Here is a 22,876-nt window from a genome sequence, read left to right on the forward strand (position 1 = left end):
ATCATACATCTAATCCCTTATTTCAATTTCTCCATCCTGTTATTTCCATGACAGTTGTCTTCTTTTTACATGTCATAATCTTGCTGTCAGAGCCAGAAGAGTTCCTGATATCCCCCTCATTTATGCATAGTTTGAAAAAGAAGTTTTGGTCCTCATTGTACCACCCCTATACATTTTGCAAGACCACTGGAAAAATCAAGTTTATTGCTCTCCAAAAGTTGTGATACTCATTTTTGGTAATTTTGGACAGCTTTGATAAAATAAATAAATACGTAATTGGAATTGTAAGTTTAGAACTTACTTCTCGCACCATCAGTGGCTCCAAGTTCATGATGTGCAATGTATTCTGGTGGCTAAAAATGGTAATGGCAATGACACAGTCAAGTACCCCTCCACCGCAAAGAAAACAATCAGCTCAGTCATAAATAGATACTGTAATTAAATATTGAACCTTACATTTTTGACAAACATCACATACATCTTTTAAAAACGGAAGTGCTTCACTTTTTTGTTTGCTTTAAAACACCATGTATGTAACATGCTTCCATGTACCGACTGACATCAAGTACTGTTACACCCTATTTTTGAACAATGTCTTATTCTCCTAAACTGCGATGCCCCGCACATCGCTGGCCAGGGTGTAGATAGGTCACTCTGTCCGATTTGTGATAAGATTCCATCTCCTCCTCACTGCTCCTGTTCATGCATCTGCTGCTGCATTTTCTGGAGCATCTCCTGCATTCGTTTGAGCTGAAAAAAGCGGGACACAGGAAGATTATTGGAATGTGGGAGAGTTCATAGTTAAGCATTTTGGTGGGCTTACACTTATTTCACTTGCAGTTTGATCACCCCCAGGTATAGAAAAGAGCTTAACCTCAATACACTCCCTCTCTCCTGTCCTTTGTAACTCAGAAATATCTCTTACTATGATATCAGGTGGTTTCTCCATGTATTATAATACCAGTCTCTCTTGTGCATCCTATCATATTTATGATTTATGTATTAGTCTCAGTGGAGCCCCTTGGTATTGTTTCTACTCATTCTCAGGTAAGCCGTTTAATTATTTCTTATGATCATAAAGGACTCCATAATATTTTTAATTTATTGCTGTGTCAAGAGGATACCTGTTTAATGTATGTAACAATCCTGAATAGCCTTCTCTTGTAGAAAGTACACTTCAGTCTCAGGGGCACCCTACGTGATAGGTAGGTGTTTGTGTCTGGACGTCTACCTTGCATCTAACTGACACACTCACTGTAACATCTCTAGTAATCCTGAAAATGCTTCCATTATCATCTTTATAGTAATTTTCATGCAGGTTCCTCTGAAGAAGCTTTTTGTTTGCAGTACATGTTTATCCAGTGAACATCCCCTTTAATATTTCTAAGCATTACATTCTCAGTTGGAGCTCACAGGGGAGCCAAACATTATTCTGGGCAATAAAGTGCCAGTCAGTTACAGAGAACACCCACGGGAGCCTATTTGGAATTGCCAGTTGAACTAACCTGCACCTTTCAGGGGCCTTTTGGGGAAAAAAGGAACACCTGGAGGACAACCAATCCAGACATGGAGGTAACATGCAAACTCCACATTGACTGCATGCAAAATGGTGCTGCCCTGTAATATTTATAATCATCCTAAAAGGACACACACTAACATTGTTCTAATTATAGGATAATTCCCCTGTATTACTTTTAATGACCCTAAAAGGAATCCATTTAAAACCTTTCTGGTCTAAGGGAGATCCATCAGTAATAGTAGCATCTCAGTCTTGGGAGGTAACTGGTCTTAAATCTCAAGTAATCCATAAATTACTTTCACCTTGCTGTGTGTACATTGATCTCATATTCCTCCTTTTGTAAAATTTGTTCGCTAGACCTACCCTCAAACTCTACACTACTCTTAGACATCCTAAGCATTCTCTGACTATAATGTTACCAGAGGAATGTTAAAATATATTTTAACCATTTTACATGGACTTCCTTTTCAATTTATTTATCTGTTTTCCTGGTTAAGACTGGGGGAGTGTCTACTCCCTTCAGTTGCTGCACCTCTTTTATCTTGCTGCCATTTCCCACCCCTCTAACATTAGTCCTTCAGAAATCCAACCTCTTGGTCTTTCATTTTAATCAGCTTCTCTGTTTCTGCATCTGGTGTTGGAAGAGGAAGAATGGGAATGGGGCTTTCTATCCGGCTGTCTTGAGTCAGCTTACTGTAAAAGAGAGAATAAAATAATAAATGTAACCCAGGAAGCAATACTGTGATCTGAATGTGCATTTTACAGTTTTACTTAGCAGTATAAATAAAGTGAGAGTCAATAAATGACAGACAGGCCCATTTGGCAAATAATAGAATCCAATAAGAGAAATGTTATGTGATACTTAGAGAATGTGCATTAACATGGGACTTGTTTGAGGTAGTCTGCCATAAGGAGTGCTACAGAACTGGTTCATGTAAACTAAAGCTGGAAAGAATATAGAAGATATAGTGCTGCCAGGAGAGCTTACCATCAACAGTCAGTGGTACTCCTGTAGTGCAGCAGGCCCTTAGGGACTTCTATACATGGGTCCATCTTACTGAGTGGGTGGTTTAGACTAATTAAGGTCAGAAAGCCACACATACTATGTAAAATATCTGGTCTGACCCAACACCTAGTTTGCTAACCTCAGCACTTAGAACGTAACCCATGCTTGTGTGCTTACCTGGTCATCTGCTGGATGCACTGTGCACGGTAGTTCTCATAGTGTACATCACAGGTAACATCCTTCAGGTCGTGCATGTGTGTGCGAATCAGCATATTCCTCAACTTTACAAAATCACAATGTGACTGGTTTTCAACTGCAGGTAAAGCACAAAGAGATATCAACCCAAATGAGTATGGGGTCATCCATATTCTAATGAGCGAAATTACAGATTTGCCACTTAGGAAATCTCTAACTTATCTAGTTCCTGTTGATATACAAACAAGAGCTGGCTTACCTTCAACAATACCCCAGGGGTAGAGGCGCCCACGGACTCTTTGGCCTTTGGCTTCCACAACAGTGTTGCTGCCAATGACAGCGAATGGAGTGCTTTCCTGAGGGGGACAGAAAAAAGACTTCAGGAGTAAAGCATTGCATATACCTATTGTATCTTGTGATGTAACAGGCCTGCTTATAGTGATTATTTGATTTGATTCACATAGCACTGTAGTGTAAATACTAGTGAACAAGTCATATACAAACAGGCATAAGGAGTGGATCAGGTAAGATAGTGTGTTTTTTTTCTATGAAATAAAATGTAGTTAGGTATTTTGACACATTATTGTTCATCATGGCACCAGAGAGTGGCAATGTGCTGCAAGTTTATGGGACATGCAAGTGAAAATATGTCTCTGAAAATCCAATGACTATTGCTCTTCACTTGGATCAAAGATTGCATCTTACGAAGTAGCTTAAAACCAGGAAGCATTTGAACCATCTCACACGCTCCTGTGAATCATTTCTTAGCATGTCTCCTAAATTCTCAGCATTGCCCTTTTTAAAATTTCTTATGCATATACATTTATGTGTAATATGTGCGTGTGTGCTTGTTATTGTGTGAGTGTATCCACATAGAGAACTAGGATGATGGCAGATGTTGGCTGTATGGGCTGTGGAATTTTCAAACCTCAATTTTAATAAGTGGTTTAAAAAATAGATGGCTCAATCCATATAGCAATTACAACATCTAAGGTAAAAGCATACATTAATAAGCTTGTGAACAAGATAGCATTTATTGAGAATCTGCTGTGGATGGGGTTGATGTTTTAAGTGTAACTTCCTTGACATGAATTATTTACCCTTCTTCCAAAACAGTTATTCTGATACTATGCACTGTGCATACCTGCCCATTTTTTTGCCCTTTTGTCATAATGTTAAACTAATCCAAAACAGTGACTCACAGCGTATGTCAGAGCACAACACCTGAACCTAATCAATCTGAATTCAGACTTGCAGGGTGTTGGGGCTGGATTCAATTCTAGTAATCATAGACCCAAGGCACTCACTCTTTATTATTCTTTGCACTTTAACTTGTAGCAGCAACATTTAGTACTGCAGGAAAAACATGTGATCATATAGATCAAAACAATAAATGGTGGATCTGGTCCTGTGTTTGTTCCTTAGAGCGAACAGTACATGCATGGAAAAACAGAATAGTGCTGTTATCAGTTTAAGGTTCTTGTCGTCCTCCACATGAGGAGTTCAAATTGGACAAAAGTAGTAGAATATTGTTTTGACAAAATCAATACAGTATTCTGCTTTGTAATTCTCCAGAGAACTTGACTGTTACGATAAACATGCAACAATATGAATACAAAAAAAGGGCTCAAGCTTAATATGCTTTAGGTTGCATTTGTGAAGGCAGCTTTTCTAATTTGCCAGTATTTAATGAAGATTTTACCATAGAATAAAGACACTTGTTGTATTCAAATAACATTGTAAAAAATTTCATGTAAGCGTTTTGCTTTATCCATATTTAACATAAGGAGGAAGTATAATCTTCAAGAAAAAATCGACTTACGGATTTAAATGTAAAACATGTTAAGAAATTTCTAAAAATATTTTGAGCATTTTTGGAAAGGTATGTGTGTAGTGATAAAAATTTGGTGCACACTGTAACTCGGGAGTAAATGGACCAATTGCTATGAAAGACAACGCTTGCACTCATTACTCTTAAGAGCAGATTAGGTTTTAAGTGAATTCCAATTATTCAGCTTTGAGGTTTTCAAATTCAGCCTTTTTAAAGCTGATGCCAACAACAGCTAAACCACTGCTCAGATTTTCACAAAATTTGATATATGCATTTAGGACTTTGGAAAAAAAGACTTTAGTGAATGTTGAATTCAATTGAAAGGTCAAGCTTTGATCTCTTAAATTTCACATTTTTTAAATGTCGAGGGGTATTGCATCTTGCATATATTTCGATAAATTCCTGTACAGTAGTTATGTTGTAAATATGGAGAAAGTCTTGACTAGCTGATTTTTTTAATGTAAAAACAATTGTTTTGAAATACATTTATGTACTATATTAAGAAGTTCCACACATCTCTCCAATTTTTGATTTCCTTATTCAATTTAATGTTATTGGGAGCTGGTGGCTATCCTTCCAGCAAGGTAGACACCAATGCTGTATCACATTTTATAAGATAACTAGGGGGGCCAAGCCCCCTGGCGCTTTCGGTGCCCAACCCCCAGTTGCGGCCAGAATATTAGTAAAATGTACAAAAGAAAAATGTTTATTTATTGGAGTCAAAAATCACAAAATTCAATAAATATGTAAAAGAAAAATTAATTAATATTTAACGGAATAAAAATCATGAAATGAGAATAAAATATTTACTCTCTTACTGATTGGAGTATTCCCGTTAAACTGAGGTCCACTATGCTTGATGAGAGACTAAATAAACAATCCATCTAAATGTCCATTTAACTGACATTCTTATAGATAAAAAATAATTTTTTTAAAAATGAATTAATTAAATAACAGGAAAAATCACGTGAAAACTAAAGTGGTATGCAATGGGTCATCGTAACTCGACCTTCAGCTAACTAAATCACCTAAATACAAACATTGGTGTTTTGAATAGATAATTTCGTTTGAATAGTTTGTTCCTGTGAAAGATAGTGTACTCGATCAAAAATAAAAACCACAACATTTTTGATATTAAAAACCACTTTCTTGATATTTTAGTTTATAATTTAAAAATGGAATAAGAATCTGAAATCTAACAACATCACATTAGAGTTCGATAAATTCTGAAAAGAATGATACCAAACATATATATGTAGCTTTTAAAATAAGCCCGATTTAAAGCGTGACAAAAAAATGACATAAAAAGTCACACAAAATCGTTGCACTTTTAGGCTTAGGATTTTATATACATGGAGTAGATAACTAAATGTGCTATATATATATATATATATATATATATATATATATATATATATATATATAAACTGCTCAAAAAAATTAAAGGAACACTTTGAAAACACATCACATCTCAATGGGAAAAAAATCTTGCTGGATATCTCTACTGATATGGAGTGGGTAATGTGTTAGGAACGAAAGGATGCCACATCGTTTGATGGAAATGAAAATTATCCAGAGGGCTGAATTCAAAGACACTCCAAAAATCAAAGTGAAAAAATGATGTGGCAAGCTAGTCCATTTTGCCGAAATTTAATTGCAGCAACTCAGAATTGTACTCAGTATTTTGTATGGCCCCCACGTGCTTGTATGCATGCTCCTAATGAGACGACTGATGGTGTTCTGGGGGATCTCTTCCTAGATCTGGACCAGGGCATCACTAAGCTCCTGGACAGTCTGAGGTGCAACCTGGCTGCGTCGGATAGAAAAAAACAATGTCCCAGAGGTGTTCTATTAGATTGATGTCAGGTGAGCACAGCATGGGTGCCAGTCAATGGTATCAATTCCTTCATCCTCCAGGGACTGCCTGCATACTCTCATCACATGAGGCCGGGCATTGTCGTGCACCAGGAGGAACCCAGGACCCACTGCACCAGCATAGGTTTTGACAATGGGTCCAAGGATTTCATCCTGATACCTAATGGCAGTCAAGGTGCCATTGTCTAACCTGTAGAGGTCTGTGCGTCCCTCCATGGATATGGCTCCCCAGACCATCACTGACCCACCACCAAATTGGTCAGGCTGAACAAGGTTACAGGCAGCATAACGTTCTCCACGGCTTCTCCAGACCCTTTCACGTCTGTCACATGTGCTCAGGGTGAACCTGCTCTCATCTGTGAAAAGCACAGGGTACCAGTGGTGGACCTGCCAATTCTGGTATTCTATGGCAAATGCCAATCAAGCTCCACAGTACCGGGCAGTGAGCACAGGGCCCACTAGAGGACATCGGTCCCTCAGGTCACCCTCATGAAGTCTGTTTCTGATTGTTTGGTCAGAGACATTCACACCAGTAGCCTGCTGGAGGTCATTTTGTAGGCTCTGACAGTGCTCATCCTGTTCCTCCATGCCCAAAGGAACAGATACCAGTGGGCCCTCCTGATGGGTTAAGGACCTTCTATGGCCCTGTCCAGCTCTCCTAGAGTAACTGCCTGTCTCCTGGAATCTCCTCCATGCCCCCGAGAATGTGCTGGGAGACACAGCAAACCTTCTGGCAATAGCACATATTGATGTGCCATCCTGGAGAAGTTGGACTACCTGTGCAACCTCTGTAGGGTCCAGGTATTGCCTCATGCTACCAGTAGTGATACTGACCATAGCCAAAAGCAAAACAAGTGGAAAAACAGATGAGGGGGGAAAAATGTCAGGGGCCTCCCTCCACCTGTTAAACCATTCATTCCTGTTTTGGGGGTTGTCTCATTGTTGCCCTGCTAGTGCACCAAAGCAGTTGAAACTGATTAACAACCCCCTCTGCTACTTAACTGACCAGATCAATAGCCCAGAAGTAAGTTTAAGCAGTATTATATATATATATATATATATATATATATATATATATATATATATATATATATTATATACAAAAGATACTACATAATTGATAGGATAGTATAATGTAATACATGACGGTGACTGCTTTAATATGGTCACCTTCCCTTCCTTCTTTACTGATTGCTCAGTCTATGATGCCATCACATGTGCAGGCAGTGCAATTACACTTGTTGATATGTATCAACATTTCAAATGTGTGTGCATTTTGTGCAATTTGGATGCAGACTGTGTAAGACCAAAGATTTTAGGGACATTTAACACAGCATTGTAAATGTGCTAAAATAAATGTATTAGGAAGTTTTCATACTTGAAAGAGTCAAGTGCATATTAAGGAAGAGCTCCCAGTAAAGCGAAAAAAAATTCCATACAACAAAACTCTTATTATTGAGAATAAAATGTTAATGAGGCTGATATGGCAATGGCAGTTGACAATCCAACCTAGGTCTTTATCAGTCAGTGTAAAACAAGAAGCTCTGTCAAGCTAATAAACAAAAATAATGGATTCTGGAATACATGAAAACAGTTTCTAATTTGATGATTCCCGGTTCTTGTAGATTTATGTTAACAGGAGGCATCTCAGCCAAAAAGGGTTGTTAGTTTAATCCCCACCTCTGACTAACTGTGCAAAAATGAGCATGCAGTCTACACCATTTGTGATACAGTTGTTTAAAAATGTAAACTATTGTTGTATTTCTCTCTACTTGTAAAGTACCTTGCGATACTCACTGTAGAAAGGTACTACATAAAACAAATGTTCTGTCTGTGATGCAGTGCCTACCTTCAGCTCTTTATCTTGCTGCTTAAATTCCTCATCTTCATCTGAATCACAGTCTGGGAATTGATATATTTTAATTCCAAATTTGTCAATTTCTTCTCTTACCTGTAATCCACACACAAAAAAAAAAGCTCACTTAAAGTCATCCATCACACCAGTACTTAGCCACTCCAATACAAGTGTGAATGCACTAAAACCATTGGGCAGAACAGATATGAACAGAAGGCATATCTTGTTCAAGCGTGCTGATGGCTTGTGTTATTGTTAACAAGGTAACTTATTATAATGTCATACTTGCATACTTGTATTTGAAATCATTTTTCTGACCATGCACTTGAACTAAACCTTTCACTTGTGTAAAAATAAAATTAATAACAATATTAAAAGATCATCTGCTTTCTATCCGGCAAACAATATTTTCCTTCTGTTTCTTGTTTTTTTTTTTGTTTTTTTTTTTTTTAAGATACCCAAGATTCACTGTGCTAGCTATGTGGCTTTTAGTCCTCCGTAAGTATGAACACACTTCAGAAGTTTTTGAAATTTTACAGCAGAACTAAAGTAAAATTTGATAACAATTGATTTGAGTCTAAGGTTGCCAGATGCTGCCTCCAATGCCCTGCCCTTTTTCTGCCCCTCCCAATTTTCACCACCCAGCCAAAAAGTTGATGCTCTGGATTATAGCAAACAATCCCTTCAAGGCAAGATGGCAAAGACAATCCACCACAAGACTCCTGCGCACTCTAAAATGTATTGTATACATGTAAACAAGTTTTGTTGGGAAAAAAACATCCCCTGAGTAAATGCATGTAAATTGCACAGCACTCAGGATAAAGTATATATGCCTGGCAGACCAGGACAAATAATCTGGTTACAGCCTAATGCTATCAGCTGGGCAAGATGACTGATTTGAGTGACACTCAGTAGCCAACTCACAGCTGTCTTCACAAAGTTTTCTTTTTCTGGTTGCAGTTGTTCCCCATCCACTCATTGCTAAGATATTCAGAAAGGTAGAACTGTGGGATGTGCCTGTCTGATAGCGTTTAATTGTCAGTTTAGGAGTATGCAATGACAATGCCTTGTAATAGATTCTCATGTTTTAATTTTGACTTTTTTTCATTTCCCAAATGAGTACTTAAAAGAATTGGAAAAATGACATAGAAGTTGGACTATCTATATGTTTAAAGATTGCATTTTTATGTTGTGGTAAAAATGCCACTCAGACAGTGTTATTTTTATTTTTTTAAATTTTTTTTACAGCACAAATTACAGAACCTTGCTCCTTTTCAGTCACATGAAGATCAGGCCCAATTTTGGACATTGGACAAGAAACAGCAAAGGAAACCCAGGCATATTAAACTATTGGTGAGTTAGACACTCTAATTAAAAAGCCTCCTTGTTTCCTGCTTACCCTGTCTTTCAGCTTCTTTACTTCACTGGGTGTGAGGCAGTCAGCTTTTGAGATGAGTGGAACCACATTGACCTTCTCATGCAAAGCCTTCATAAATTCCACATCCACTGGGCGTAAGCTACAAGCACAAAAAGGAGTCACACTTTAACCAGAAGACATTTTCAACTTAAGCTTTTGCAGATAAATGTATCCCATCATTTCAGATGGAAAAAATGAATATCACTCACCCATGACCAAATGGTGGGATAAAGTATAGGCAGCAGTGGACGCGGTTATCCTGGATGTTTTTCCGATTGAGGCCACTTTCATCCCGAAAGTACTGCTCAAACTGCTGATCAATATAATCTGTGATGGGCTTCCAACTAGAAACAAAGAGAGAGGAGTCAACCTGGCAGCTCCCTGTAATTCGTGTGTGTGTGTGTGTGTATAAATGAAACCACAGACTGAGATTCTGAAAGGGTAGGATGTGGCCACTAGAGCTCACCACTCTGCATTGTTGACAGCATCTCCAAACCCGGGGGTGTCTACGATAGTCAGCTTTAGCTTGACACCCTTCTCCTCAATGTCCACAGTGTGTTTGATAATCTCCACTGTCTGGTTTATCCGTTCTGCAAACACAAAAATTACTGATCATAGAAAAGCTGGAATGAGTTGATTTTAAGAATGAATTAGAAAAACACTGCATGGTATAAACGTTGTAAGGCATTTTATGATGGTAGTTACTACAAGATCAAATAACAGCAAAATGCTTAGGAGTAGTGCTCATAGTGAAATGCACTATAGGACTGTAAAGTGCTTTGGAATTGTGTTCATTGCAAAACGTCTTTTATGGTATTTCTATACAGTAATTCTCCATTCCTCCATATAAAGGGCCCTATTGAAAAAGCATTATTTTGCAAAAAGCACTCTATAATTGTTTTATGATTGTTCACTGTGAAAGTCACAATATACTATATACTTTTTTATTTTACACAAGAAATTATACCACGTTAAACCAGGGTTCCTTTTATAAAACTGTAATATTGCCTGAGGCAAGCACTATGTGATAGCTGTCTAAATCACTGATTAATGTTACTTATTATAAAACATGTCTGCTTTTAAACTGTCTTAATCAAGTTCATCTCCTTGGGGGCAGGGAAGCCAACCCTGGATGGTACACACTCATTGGCATGTGCTCATATGGGCTAGTTAATAATTGCCATTTAACTCTTTCGGACACAGAGAGGAAAATCCCGTAGACTCTGAGAGAATGTGCAAACTCCACACAGATAATGATGCAGGGTCAGGTAGCAGTGTTAACCAATGTGACACCATGCTGTTGCATTATGTAACTTAATATACACACGTGCTGCATTTATAAAGAATTGTATGAAATTATTCACAATGAAAGGTGCTATATGAAGATTGTTATAAAGACCTTTGTAACAGTATTGGCCATGAAAATACTATATAAAAAGGTTGATTTTGCAAAGCACTTTGTGAAAGGTTCAGTTGCAGAAGGAGATATAAAGATTGTTAAAGCACTTGGAAAGGTACTAAATTGAAAAATAGTGATGTGCACTATAGTGCTCATGTTAAAGGTGTAATATTTAAATATTTGTAAGCTGTTTTTCAGTATGTCTTCTATGTTATCTTCTATGTTTATATTGTCTTGGTGTTTGTATGGTCATCCTCTAGAGACTGTGGTTTCCTCCCAGAATGCACAGCCCCACCGTTAGGCTCAGTGGAGGCTCTGAATTATCAGTGTGTTAGTGAACATAGGTGTCTGCATAAGTGCTAGTTCTTGTATTGTTACAGAGATAGGTTTCAGGTATCCATGACCCTGTAGTAAGATAATCAGACTTACAAAATAGATGAGTGATAGATGACAATTTTTGTATTAGTACTGTAAGTGGTTTTCCTCTCCTCTCTGGCTATCTGATAACAACATATACTGTATTTTCAAATTGGACACTGACGTTTGCCACTGTAGCCATTAGAGACGTTCTTCTTCTTTTTATTGTCATTTCTCTGTTATTATTTGTAAAGCATTTTGAGCTACACTACTGTATGATAATGTGCCATTTAAATAAATGTTGTATAGAATGTACTATATAAAATACATGTTGGTTGATTTGTTCATTTCACTATAGCTTTGGATACAGACCTTCAGCATTTAACAGTTTGCGGTCCTTGTAAAGATCTGTAAGGAACAAGCTGTTGACCAATGTTGACTTCCCCAGACCGGACTCTCCTGCAAGAGGGGAAAATAATGCATAAATGGACAACAATACACATATACTTATATAAAGAAGAGATGTATTTGAGCCACTGTATATTCCGGAGATTTGTCATATGAAAAAGGAGAACTAATACAGGCTGGCTAAACCCCCACTCCTCCACTTGCGGTTGTAATTGTTTGGTAAGAAGCATGATTATGAAATTTCACTCTTAGTTTGAATTTAAGTAATATTAAAATGGGCTGTGCATTACAAACTGAAGACAATAATGCAACTTTAGACTAGTCAGGCATGGGGGGTTATTTTTGTTTTCAATTGAGTTAATCAAACCACTCACCTGCCACCATCAATGTGAAGTCAAAACCCTTCTTGACAGACTTCCTGTGGACCTGGTTTGGAAGAGTGGCGAATCCAACATACTGCTTTTCCTGGTCCTCCAGAAACAAAGTGAGTCATCAAGGAAAAAGAAAAAAGATATTCCTGTGAGTGTGCATTTTCCTTAAGAAAATTAAAAACTATACATAAGCTCTCACAGAACTCTATGCTTTCCCATTCTGCGAATGACCCTAGCTTGACATATCATACAACTGTGCTTATTTATTTAGTTTTATTCAAAGCAATTTAAAAAATGAGCTCCATTCATTGTCTTATTTTAAAAAACGCCACCTTTTGAATTGTAAACATGTTTGCATGTCGAGGAATGTCTAGTTTCATGCCAGTATGTTACATTTTTAGAACTGTTATCACTTCCAATCAGTGATTTACAGATTGATTCAAACTTGATTTTCCAAACATGTTAATGAGCCTCCTTTGCTTTTGCAGGAACCTTTTCAGGTTCAAGTGTATGGTGAATCTGATAAAGTATACATACTTTCCTATTCTTCATTCTGAATTCGAACTCGAGGATTTTGTTCTCACGGATGAGATTATTTGTCTCTTGGACATTTTTGGAATGAATTTCCACCCGCCTCGTCTTTTGGTGTTGTGCCCACAGGTTCTCAGTGAAGTGGTAATTTTTGTGTGTCTTGAAGCATTTTTCTAAGGGCTTCTACACTTACTTCTCTATGGCCACCTTACATGATGATTGCAGCTCTGCATACCCATAGTGTTCCATTGCCAAGATGACAGTAAATATTCAACTATCACCTGAGACTCATTTGTGCTTAGTTGGTTAATTTATTTAATGAACTTCTGACATTTGACTCCAGCTGTGAGCCATCAGTTTCATCTTCAAGCAGCACGTTTTTGTCTGCTTTTTTTTTGGATTTGTATTTTAAAGGTTCAGCATGATTGACAGGATGGGCATTTCAACCACCGTGTTCAAGGCACTGACTGATAGGTGTATGCAGTGTTGTGACAATTTTATCCATGGAAATATGCAAACAAACTTGCAGTTAGATGTAAGGTTAAAAAGTAAGATACTTAAATGCATATGAGATGAAAAAGGAACTTGAAAATGCAATGCTGGAGAGCAAAGCTAAGGTTAAACCTGCAAAATGAAGCACTTGGTATGTCAAAATGCAACATTAGAGCTACTGGTAATTACCAAATTATTGCAGAAATGTGTTGAGCTAACATGCGGAGAGAACTGTAGCCTAGCAACAACAGGCACCAAGAGCAGAAGCCCCTCTAGCTTTCAATATACAGTATAGCTATAGTAACTTGTGTACATTCTCAATAAAGGATCTTATGGGAAACAGTTTTGGACCCCCAAGTAAAGAGCTGAAGGCAGACCAATCTCAATAAACAAGTTTATGGGCCCTGGTGGGAAGCTGCCTATAAGAACGTAAAACAGATTTTAGACATGGACTGGCACATTAGTAGACAGTATACACTTATACCGTGGAGATGGCCTTAATACATGGACCCACATGGAATGTAGCATAGTTTGAGGGCCATGTGGGAGGTTTCATGACAAAGGGAGGAATAGAGTGGCCCATGAGGCTCAGTGCTGCTGACCTGTGGCCTTTTCAGACCAGTATCTTTCTGCTAAACTGGTTGGTGCTATTTCTTTTCCACCTGCCCCTACTATAGCATCTCCCAGTAAACATACTGTATAACTGCCTCACCTCCTACAACTGATGACATTGCCAGGCATGAATCACTGTCCGCCCACAGTGCTGCTCAGCAGAGAATTAATAAGCCTTATGAATGCAGGAATTGAGCTCTGCAGCTCCAAGCACTGTTTCTTCACGAAATGAAGAAGAGCCTTAACACGTTCTGCTTCCCCAGATGCTCATATCAGTTACACAAAACATTAAGGCTCAGACGATTTTATCCTTATCACCAAACAAATATACTGTAGCATCTTCTTCTGCACAAGTTTATCACTATCTTTCACTGAAAGACAGAGCAGAACACCAGTATCTTAAGTTTCATCTAACCCCAAGACCAATATTTCAGTGCTTCATGTGACCACCAAAAGAGTGTGCAACATCTCAGTTTAGCCTTGTCAATGAAGCACCATAATACTGTTCTCAGATTTCTCTCCCATGACCAGTGGATTAATACACTAGTATCTTCCTCAACCTACCAGTAACTCAGTGGCTCTCCTGACTCCTAAATCAGCTGGTCACTATAAAGGCATGTCCAAGTCTGCTACTGATCTGTGTATCAGTATATTGGCCTCATCCAGACGTCAGGTCTGCTAGCTGAAAACAGGCTTCTAACCTCAGGTTTGGTATCTAAAGGCTGATCTATCTCCTTGTTTCTTTTTTAACCCTGGTGCTTACCTTCAGCTTGGCATTTCGGATCCTAGGGGAAAGCAGTCTCTCCACCAGACGCTCCTGGAGAATAAGTGCATCCATTGCTACAGAGAGAACTAAGCGTCCTTTACAAAAGCAGAGGAAAGAGACAAAAATAGCCCCTTTCAGTAATATCCTGTATGCTGCCCGCCTCTCTGCTTCTGCCCGCCCCTCAACAGGCCTCTCCCATCACTCTGGTTCCCAACCACCCAAAAAAATAGTCAACTCTGGAAAATCACTTGGAATTTCCTGCACAGTAGCGGGTGGAGCTAAGAAAAAGAGGAGGCAGTGTGCAAGGGCTGAACTTGTGCTCTTATTGGACAGACAGATGCCGAGAAACTCCTGTGTGTTTTGTAAGCTTCAGCTGTGTACTACAAGTGTTCCTCGTAGGGACTGGGTGAGTGCTCAATTAAGCCTCAGACGCTGAGTGGGGAAGCTAGGTGGTCCACCTTCAGTTTATCTACATTAACTGGCACTTGGCAGGTTGAACCGAGCATGTGGCTATTACTCTGTCAGTGGAAAAACGCTTTACTGTGATGGTCACCAGATCAGCTCCCTAACAGCCGCACCAATGATCTGGCTTATTTACTCTTCTGTGGTGTGTTGAAGTGGATTTTGAATGTGGTGCCAAAACGTGATTAGAGAAGCCCTACATCTGTCTGGCCGTGAAGTGCAGCAGTGAGATAATGGGCTTAATGGAAAAGTGATATAAACAGGAAATTGAGGAGTCACTATGTAAACTTCAGCAGATGGGGCCAGACTCCCAATGTCAGGATCAGACCTCTTGCTGGATCATAAAATTTGAGAGTAGCATACTCCAGAAGAGTTCAAGCTCCAGGATGTTGAGACATGACGGGATGACAGTGTGGCTGGATCCAAAATGTCAAGAGGATCAATGTCCAGTTTTGTAAAACTGTATAATGATTAGACCTCAGGATTAGAGTTCTAAAGAGGTGAAGCAAAATGTCATGATCAGATTTGGATCAGTGCAGTGAAACCAGAGCAGAGGTTTCCGATCATTCAGCTACAATAATAAATTCTTATATCTGCTGGAGGAAAAAGCTGCAGAAAAACTTTCGATCAGTGTCGTATCTAGTAACACTGGAAAATGCTAGAATTCTAACAGGTTCAGTCTCCTGTCTCGTAATGGTACAGGTTACTGAAAATGTAGAGTTTAAAACTTGTTTGATCCAACAGGATTAGACTTCTGTCTAGTAAAGCTATAGATTGCTGAAATCTAACATGATCAGACTCAAAGGGGGGGGGGGGGGATGTGTGAGAAGGTTAGATATGACAGGATCAGTAAAGCAGCAAGATACATAAACCTAACAGGAAAAATCCCAAATGAAGCAAACCTGTAGGGTACTTGGGCATGTGAAGATGCAGGATGCTTGAAACTATTAGAATTAGATTGCAGTTTGCATATTTGCTGGAAAGTTGTATTTGACATGATCAGACTCCTGTCTAATAAAGATGCAAAATACTCAAATTTGATAGGATCATATTCATATGTGATAAAAGTGTAAGATACAATGGTCTCTTGAAATGAGGGTGGAACTCCAAATTATTAAACCCAATGGAAAATTTCATCTAACAGGATTCAGCCCCTTATTTAGTAAAGTTGCAAAAACTTGAAATTTGACAGATCTAGAATAAAAACTTGGATAATGTATTGGCCCCGAGGAGTGAGGTAAAGTAGTAGGATTGTAAAGCTACAGTGTACAACATGAGTCATGTACCAAGAACGTTAAGCTTTAAAATATTTAGATTTTATGGGTTCATCCCCCCTCCCATGTGATAAGACTGTAGAACAGTACAGTTGAATAGATTCATGTTATAATGCTTACCAACAGAAAGAGCTTGAATTGACAAGATTAGACTACAGTAAACCCGCTCCAATAAGCAAAAAAAAAAAGCTGTAAACTCTAAATAATAAGGTTAATATTGTCAGAGGTAAATGAGAAGAGCACTGAGGCAGGCCAATGAAGCTCTTACAAATCCGACTTCATGACACACTGGCTGTAGTTTTAAAAGGCTGGTATCAGTAGCTCCTGCCTCCCTCCTTCATTCACACTGACCATATTTTTTATACATGGCAAAACAAATCAGACTCAGCCCTTTCATTTTGCAGTCAAATAGCTGGTGTTTATTCTCTGGTTATTTCACTTGTAATAATGAGACATCACAGATGGATATGACAAGTGGACACATATCTGCTCAGTGACTCGCAGAATTTCAGTTCCCTTTGTGCCATTGACTTCAGCCTTGACTCAACGCTTGCCCAATCCAAAAATGATGGCCTGTCTGATAGAATGCTTTCTTTTTACTTTCAGCAGTAGTAACATAGACCACCAGAGAAGATCATCAATTGGGCTGTCAGAGGTTTGGCAGCACCACCTGCAGGTGTGGAAGAACACACAACAGAGGTTTCATTAAAACATGAAAGATGCTCTGTGTTTGCTCTGGGTCCCCCGACATAATGACTCTTATCAAAAATGCTGCAGGAAAAAAGAACTTTGATGATTTTCTGTGTTTTTCACAGTAAAGAAATGTAATGGCACCTTCTGTGTGAACTGTTTCAGATATTCAGACCCATGTGTTTCAAGTCATATGACCAGCTCATAGAAGGCAGCTCTCTGCTCTGTGAGGTCTCTCTCTCTCTCTTTGTAACCACTATGGGCTTGATTTCCTAGCACTTCCACCCTACCTCTAACAGTGAAATGAATGCAAGGGCTTCTATTTTATTTCTCTAGGCTGATAGTCTCTTCCTGTAAGCATGAATGGAAAGATCTGCTCAATTCAGATCTCCAGCTGATTGTTAAGCAGGAGTCTCTGTACTCTGGACCACATGAAGGCCATTGAGAGAGGAGGAGAACATGAAAAAGAGTAAACATAACAGGAATGTGGAGTGTGGCAACCAATTCCCTGCCTGTCAAAGGCTACAAAGGCTTCAGTTTAGCAGTTTACACAAGTGGCTCTCCCCCTCCCATTTTATTCTCAAATGGGCAGTTTCTTAGCTCCTAACCTTCTCTCTAACTTTTCCCCTAGGCTGTGCTGTGCCCTTACGTGTGGATGTGATGATCACCTATATCAGGAGGATGAAAGCGAATATCTACTAGGTTCGAGGCCTGTGTTCCCAAACTGCTATAAGGTGAGCTCTGCCCTTTATTAATCCTCAACACCATCTCCTTAACACCTCCCTCCCTTTACTAGTTTTAAACCAATGCCTCATATGTCAAGCCTGCCAGTGGGTGGTGTCCCAGAAGAGTTCTCTACCATGCCAAGATGTCCCTCAGGGGCCTCACTTAGACCCGCCCTCAGCTAAGCAGCAGGCAGATGGCATGCTCTCTGCATACAATAGACAGAGGGAGGCAGCTGTTCTAGAGACAAATGGGCTGAATGCCCCCAGATCAACCCGCTTTCTCACAAAACACTCCCACACACCTGCTGCTGGCTGGCAACAGAGCCTTTAAGTGGGGCATGCCAGTCCAGAGCCAGAAAAAGCAATTGGTACCTCTGCCATCAAACCAACCCAAGAGGCACAGCCACCCAGAATAAAATCAGGAATGAAGTGCTTTTAGTGCTAAATTGTAACGCTCCACTTGTTTTGTAGGACCACCATGTGACTTTACTCGTCAACCCCTTAGCACAGTAAGATACATGCCAACACACATACTATTTCACCATTCATATGTACTTACTGGCAGGTCCAACTCAGGCACAAACAGCAACACACACACACATTTGAGTCTGTCAGCAATTGTGTGTGAATATGTGAGGGAGCAAGTCTGCAAGTGTGCATGCAAATAAGCCCACCACTAACTAACTAGCTGTTTTTGAGAGTAAATGTCTAGTATGCATATTTACCACATGTACACCAACTGCACCAACAGTCTAGCAGACATACAAACACACACTTTCACTACTAAACTCACACTCATTCATGTACAATCACAAATTCTAAGTCTTACTGCAGACTTCTGCATAGTGGATGAAAAGAACACCTAGGTATATGTGCACACATATACTCATAAGTATTTCATCAGACAGGCATATAAGCACTCATGCAGAAAGTCACAACAGCAGGAATCTACAATCACACAGATACGCACAATTTTCTGCACCATCAACCACCTCCAGTTCAAAATCTATGAAAAACAGAACTGAAATCTAATGAGAAAAAAGTACACATCCTCACTCGGTGGATGACTGATACACACATTCAGGCCCTGCACATGTCAACACACCTCCTAGCAGGCAGATATTCACACATAATCATATACACATGTATAGTGGAGTGTGTGTATGAGCAAATGATTGGGTTGCAGAGACAAAGAGGCATGCATGAGAAAACACACACACACAGAATCGTTAATCTGCCCTGACCTGGATTTTTCATCAAGAGATGGAAGTTAATGAATTTTTCTAGTGAAAAATTGAACAGCATGTGAGCAGAATAAAGGATATGACACACTGAAACAAGAGTTACCAGAGGTGCAGATAAAGGCTTTCCAAAAGATTAACACTGACAGATGTATGCAATATACATAAAGTGGTTGGGCATAGAAATGATGAAAATGTAACAGAGAGAGTTCATTGGGAAGCAGCTCCACTTTTGCAATGCCTTCCATTTCTGAAGAGTCATTTTATGTACCACAAATAACTTGCAACCTATAACCACAGGCATTCTAAGTGGCAAAACCTCAGCCACTCGCCAAACCCCATCCACTTTACACCTTTAAAGTATTACATTTCAGTCTCTCATCAAGCCCAGCCCAATCAATTACTCTGCCCACACTCCAAGCTTAACCCACTCAGCCAAATGATGTCCTAAACCTCCAAAACTGTCCAGTTCAGTCCCTGCCTCTGACACATTGCCAAAGTTCCTGCACCTGTGCTGCTGTAGTATGGTTCTGAGCTTTATATAATTCTATTCACTACATAAAAGACACTATATAACATGAAGGTTGCTTGTCCAACACCTGCAACTGCCAAGTTACATCAACACAGCACAACACATATTATGGTATTCTTATAAACTTTCAACTTATCCTTAAACATCTACAATACTAGCCCCACAATCCCTTAACCACATCTGTCATAAATTCCAATTGTTTTTTCAGACACCACTCCCACCTCCATGTGTAGCTGCACACAAAATGGCATTATTAAACTAATCATACACTCATAGAGCTACAAGTCATGCCCAGCAAGTAATTGCAATGGACAAATCCTTTAACCACAAGCACTTACACAGGTTCACGGATAGACTGTGAGCTTTTTCCAGACCTGGTTGCAATCCTGACATTTATGACATATGAAGCATTTTTCACTCATTTCTTGGTACCTTGACTTAGGCTCAGGATCTTTTCACAGATCCCCTTATGACAAGGCTGTATACACCAAGAGAAAAATCCATGCATGCTGTCTTTGGTGGGTTTTTTTTTTAGCAGCAATCAAAACCACAGTCATTTCATTTCAAAAGGCAGAAGAAATGCAAATATCTCAGGTTGAGTTGATAGGTCTCACTTGGTTTGTTGCATGAGCGCTGCCAAGTTCTGAAAAGAGCCATTCTAAAATGGTACTCTTGGTGTTTGTGGTTTGGTTTTAAGACGTTGCTTCTGCCCTTTAATACAACAAAATATCCATTAGGTGCATCAATAGAGGTCCCATCATTCCATTTTGTCCCTTATTGTACTGACATACCCTAAATTATCTTCTGCTTAGAGGTTTTCCTCAAGCCACCTATACTGCAAGACTCTGTCCTGAGGGGTGTCCCTACTAGCGCCACTATTTCATTCCTCCCATTTTACATTTAAGCACTTGCAGAACTCCCCAGAGACAGCCAGATACATTCTCTGCTTGTTGATGCTTGCACTCCTAGCCTAAACTTGGCAGCCTAGAAAAATCAGCACTGGAGATAAGGACAGCTCCAGGTACTAAATCCAAAAAGGTGAAACAGGCATGTATTGTATGTCCACATGGCTGTAAGTGAAGTTTTGAAATCATTTGTTGGAACTCTAGGTTCTCAGCTGCTCTCCCCTGAACTACTCAAAGATGTCCTTATTTTGAAATAGAGAATTTCTTGCCATCCATGCTGAATGACTCTGCTTGCTCTGACATTCACTGATGCACCTTCTTCACAGCTGGTGCTTGCCGACTTCAGTACTTTCTGCGTCTCCAGCTATTATACCCTAATTACTGGGCTGGGGGTGGGAGTGGCTTGTATATTTTTTTTTGAATGACAGAGCACCACAGGCCCCATTTCTAATCCCGCAGTTATAAAGCAGCCAGCTGTGCATGTACACTGTGCTGCATGTGCCAGTTTGAGAATCCTGGCATACAAGTCCTCCCCTATTTTCAGTCTTTAACAGCCTCTCAAGAAAAACATAAAATAAAATGAAACAATCATCATGAATGACGCATGCTGCTGATAGCCAACCCCTATTTGTCAAAGGCGGCCTGCAGCTGGAGACACAGCATTAAAATTCTGTGCAGGTACTCCAGCAGGAATCTAGCCTGCAAAGTGAGAGAAATGCTCTGTTCCTAATAGACAGCTCACCATATTAGAGGGAAGTCTTTACTGTGCTATCCTGACTATAGAATTTAATCCGAGTGTAACTCATCCTCACCTTCTACTACAGATCCAGCTAGTTTGGGGGACCTCTTTATTGTCTCCCAATATAAACATACTGATGAGTGAAAAATTTTCAGCATGTAAAGTCTTCTTCTGTTGGTCAGTTAATTTACAAAAAAATCAGCCTTTCTTCTCTCACTATATAACATAATATGCCATGTGGATCCAGTATGGTTCCAGATCCATTATAAAGGGAAACATTCTACTGGACTAGACGATGAGGACTCATTCCTTCTCCAAGTACACACCGAATTATTTCTTTAATAAAAAAAATAAAAAAAGACCCATTCCTCTCTTCCAGTCACTTCTAACATGCATCTAGCTACCCTCCTACTAGCCAGTATACTTAATAAAGACCATCCTCGTTCTCCCAGTTCAATTTCAGATAAATTGTACAGACCCTTTTTATTCTGTATATTGACACCCTACTACACCAAGAAAACCCCTTTCCTCTTCCTGTACAGGCCCAGGCACACCATAAAGAGCATCTATTTCTCCCACCTTTGGTGTCATTTCAACACAAAAACGCTCCTTGTGCTCCAGTACAGCTTCGACTCTACTATGCATCGCGTTCCAATACTAGATGGAGATCCGAAGTACGTCTGAGGCATAGTTTTATCATCTCGAACCACCTCTGAAGGTAACCCAGGCTGTCTATATGTGCCGCAAGTCCTAAGACAGACCCTTAGTTATCTGACGCGCCCCCTTTTCTGATCTCACGGTGCCGGTGCGCTTATAAGCACTGAAACTGACGAGATCAGGCGCTGCACAGTGACAATCGAGCGCGAGACAAAGAGCGAAGGGGCGCGGGGCTTACCTCTCCGTCAACTGCGGGTCCGAGAGCAGCGGAGCGGGCCGGGATGAAGCCGACAGAGGAGAGCGAGAGAGAGACAGGAAAAACAGAGAGAGGATGAGACGGGAGAAACACACACCACGATCCGTTGACTCGAGCGACACACACAAGCGGTCGCGCGGCTGAGATGCTCACCCGATTTCACCAGCCGGCTCTTGTACCTCACGTTGGTGGTCATGGTGGAAGATGTGTTTTTGCCGCTCCGCTACAATAGAAGACAGCGAGTCTGCACTCGCGCACACCGGAGAGGCGGGGCGCAGGCAGGACCGGGGGCGGGGCCAAGAGTCTAACGCAGGGCGTATGCGCGTACATGTATAGGAGAAGAAGTATCAGAGGGGAAAACGGGCACACAGTCTTCATTGCGATGGAGCCATGGTGGACAAGGGAGAAGTAAGATGCAATCGGCAGCATCCAAGATGATGTTGACGTCGACCCCCTGCGATGTCAAAAGAACATCGATCACATGCGAATCCAAATGAACTGCATTACCCACAGAAGCATTAAACGAGCCAGACTTGCCTTACAAGTGACATTAAAGAGCCATATTGTCTATTAATGCCCATATGCTATATACTGCCGTTTATGACAAGCACAAACAGCATTTCATTGAAATCTTTAAATATATTTAAAATTAATGACGATAATAATGAAACAATATCACAACAGAAATCATTTGGGATAGGTTATTAAATAACACGGCAAAACAAGTGGAGGACAAGATTTAAACCTGAAAATTAAATATA

General features: G+C 39.8%; 1 protein-coding gene across 4 annotated transcripts; it reads right to left on the reverse strand.

Moving 5' to 3' along the window:
• Nucleotides 1-415: 415 nt before the first annotated feature.
• Nucleotides 416-22,394, reverse strand: septin5a (septin 5a). 4 transcript variants are annotated; one of them, XM_028824822.2, is made up of 12 exons: nt 22,269-22,394; nt 22,098-22,108; nt 12,237-12,327; nt 11,827-11,913; nt 10,165-10,288; nt 9,908-10,042; nt 9,681-9,798; nt 8,276-8,377; nt 2,980-3,076; nt 2,703-2,838; nt 2,110-2,212; nt 416-750 (listed from the first exon to the last, which is right to left on the reverse strand). In XM_028824822.2, the coding sequence occupies exons 1-12, from the start codon at nt 22,309-22,311 to the stop codon at nt 688-690; spliced, it is 1,110 nt and encodes a 369-aa protein (XP_028680655.1). In that variant the 5' UTR covers nt 22,312-22,394; the 3' UTR covers nt 416-687. The 4 variants fall into 4 exon arrangements, with proteins under 4 accessions (XP_028680655.1, XP_028680654.1, XP_028680653.1 ...); XM_028824821.2 differs by having other exon boundaries at nt 12,237-12,333; XM_028824820.2 differs by lacking the exons at nt 22,098-22,108; nt 22,269-22,394 and adding an exon at nt 14,632-14,870.
• Between the last annotated feature and the right edge of the window lie 482 nt (nt 22,395-22,876).

The sequence above is a fragment of the Erpetoichthys calabaricus genome, chromosome 18 (assembly GCF_900747795.2).
Source record: "Erpetoichthys calabaricus chromosome 18, fErpCal1.3, whole genome shotgun sequence".
NCBI classification, from domain to species: domain Eukaryota; kingdom Metazoa; phylum Chordata; class Cladistia; order Polypteriformes; family Polypteridae; genus Erpetoichthys; species Erpetoichthys calabaricus.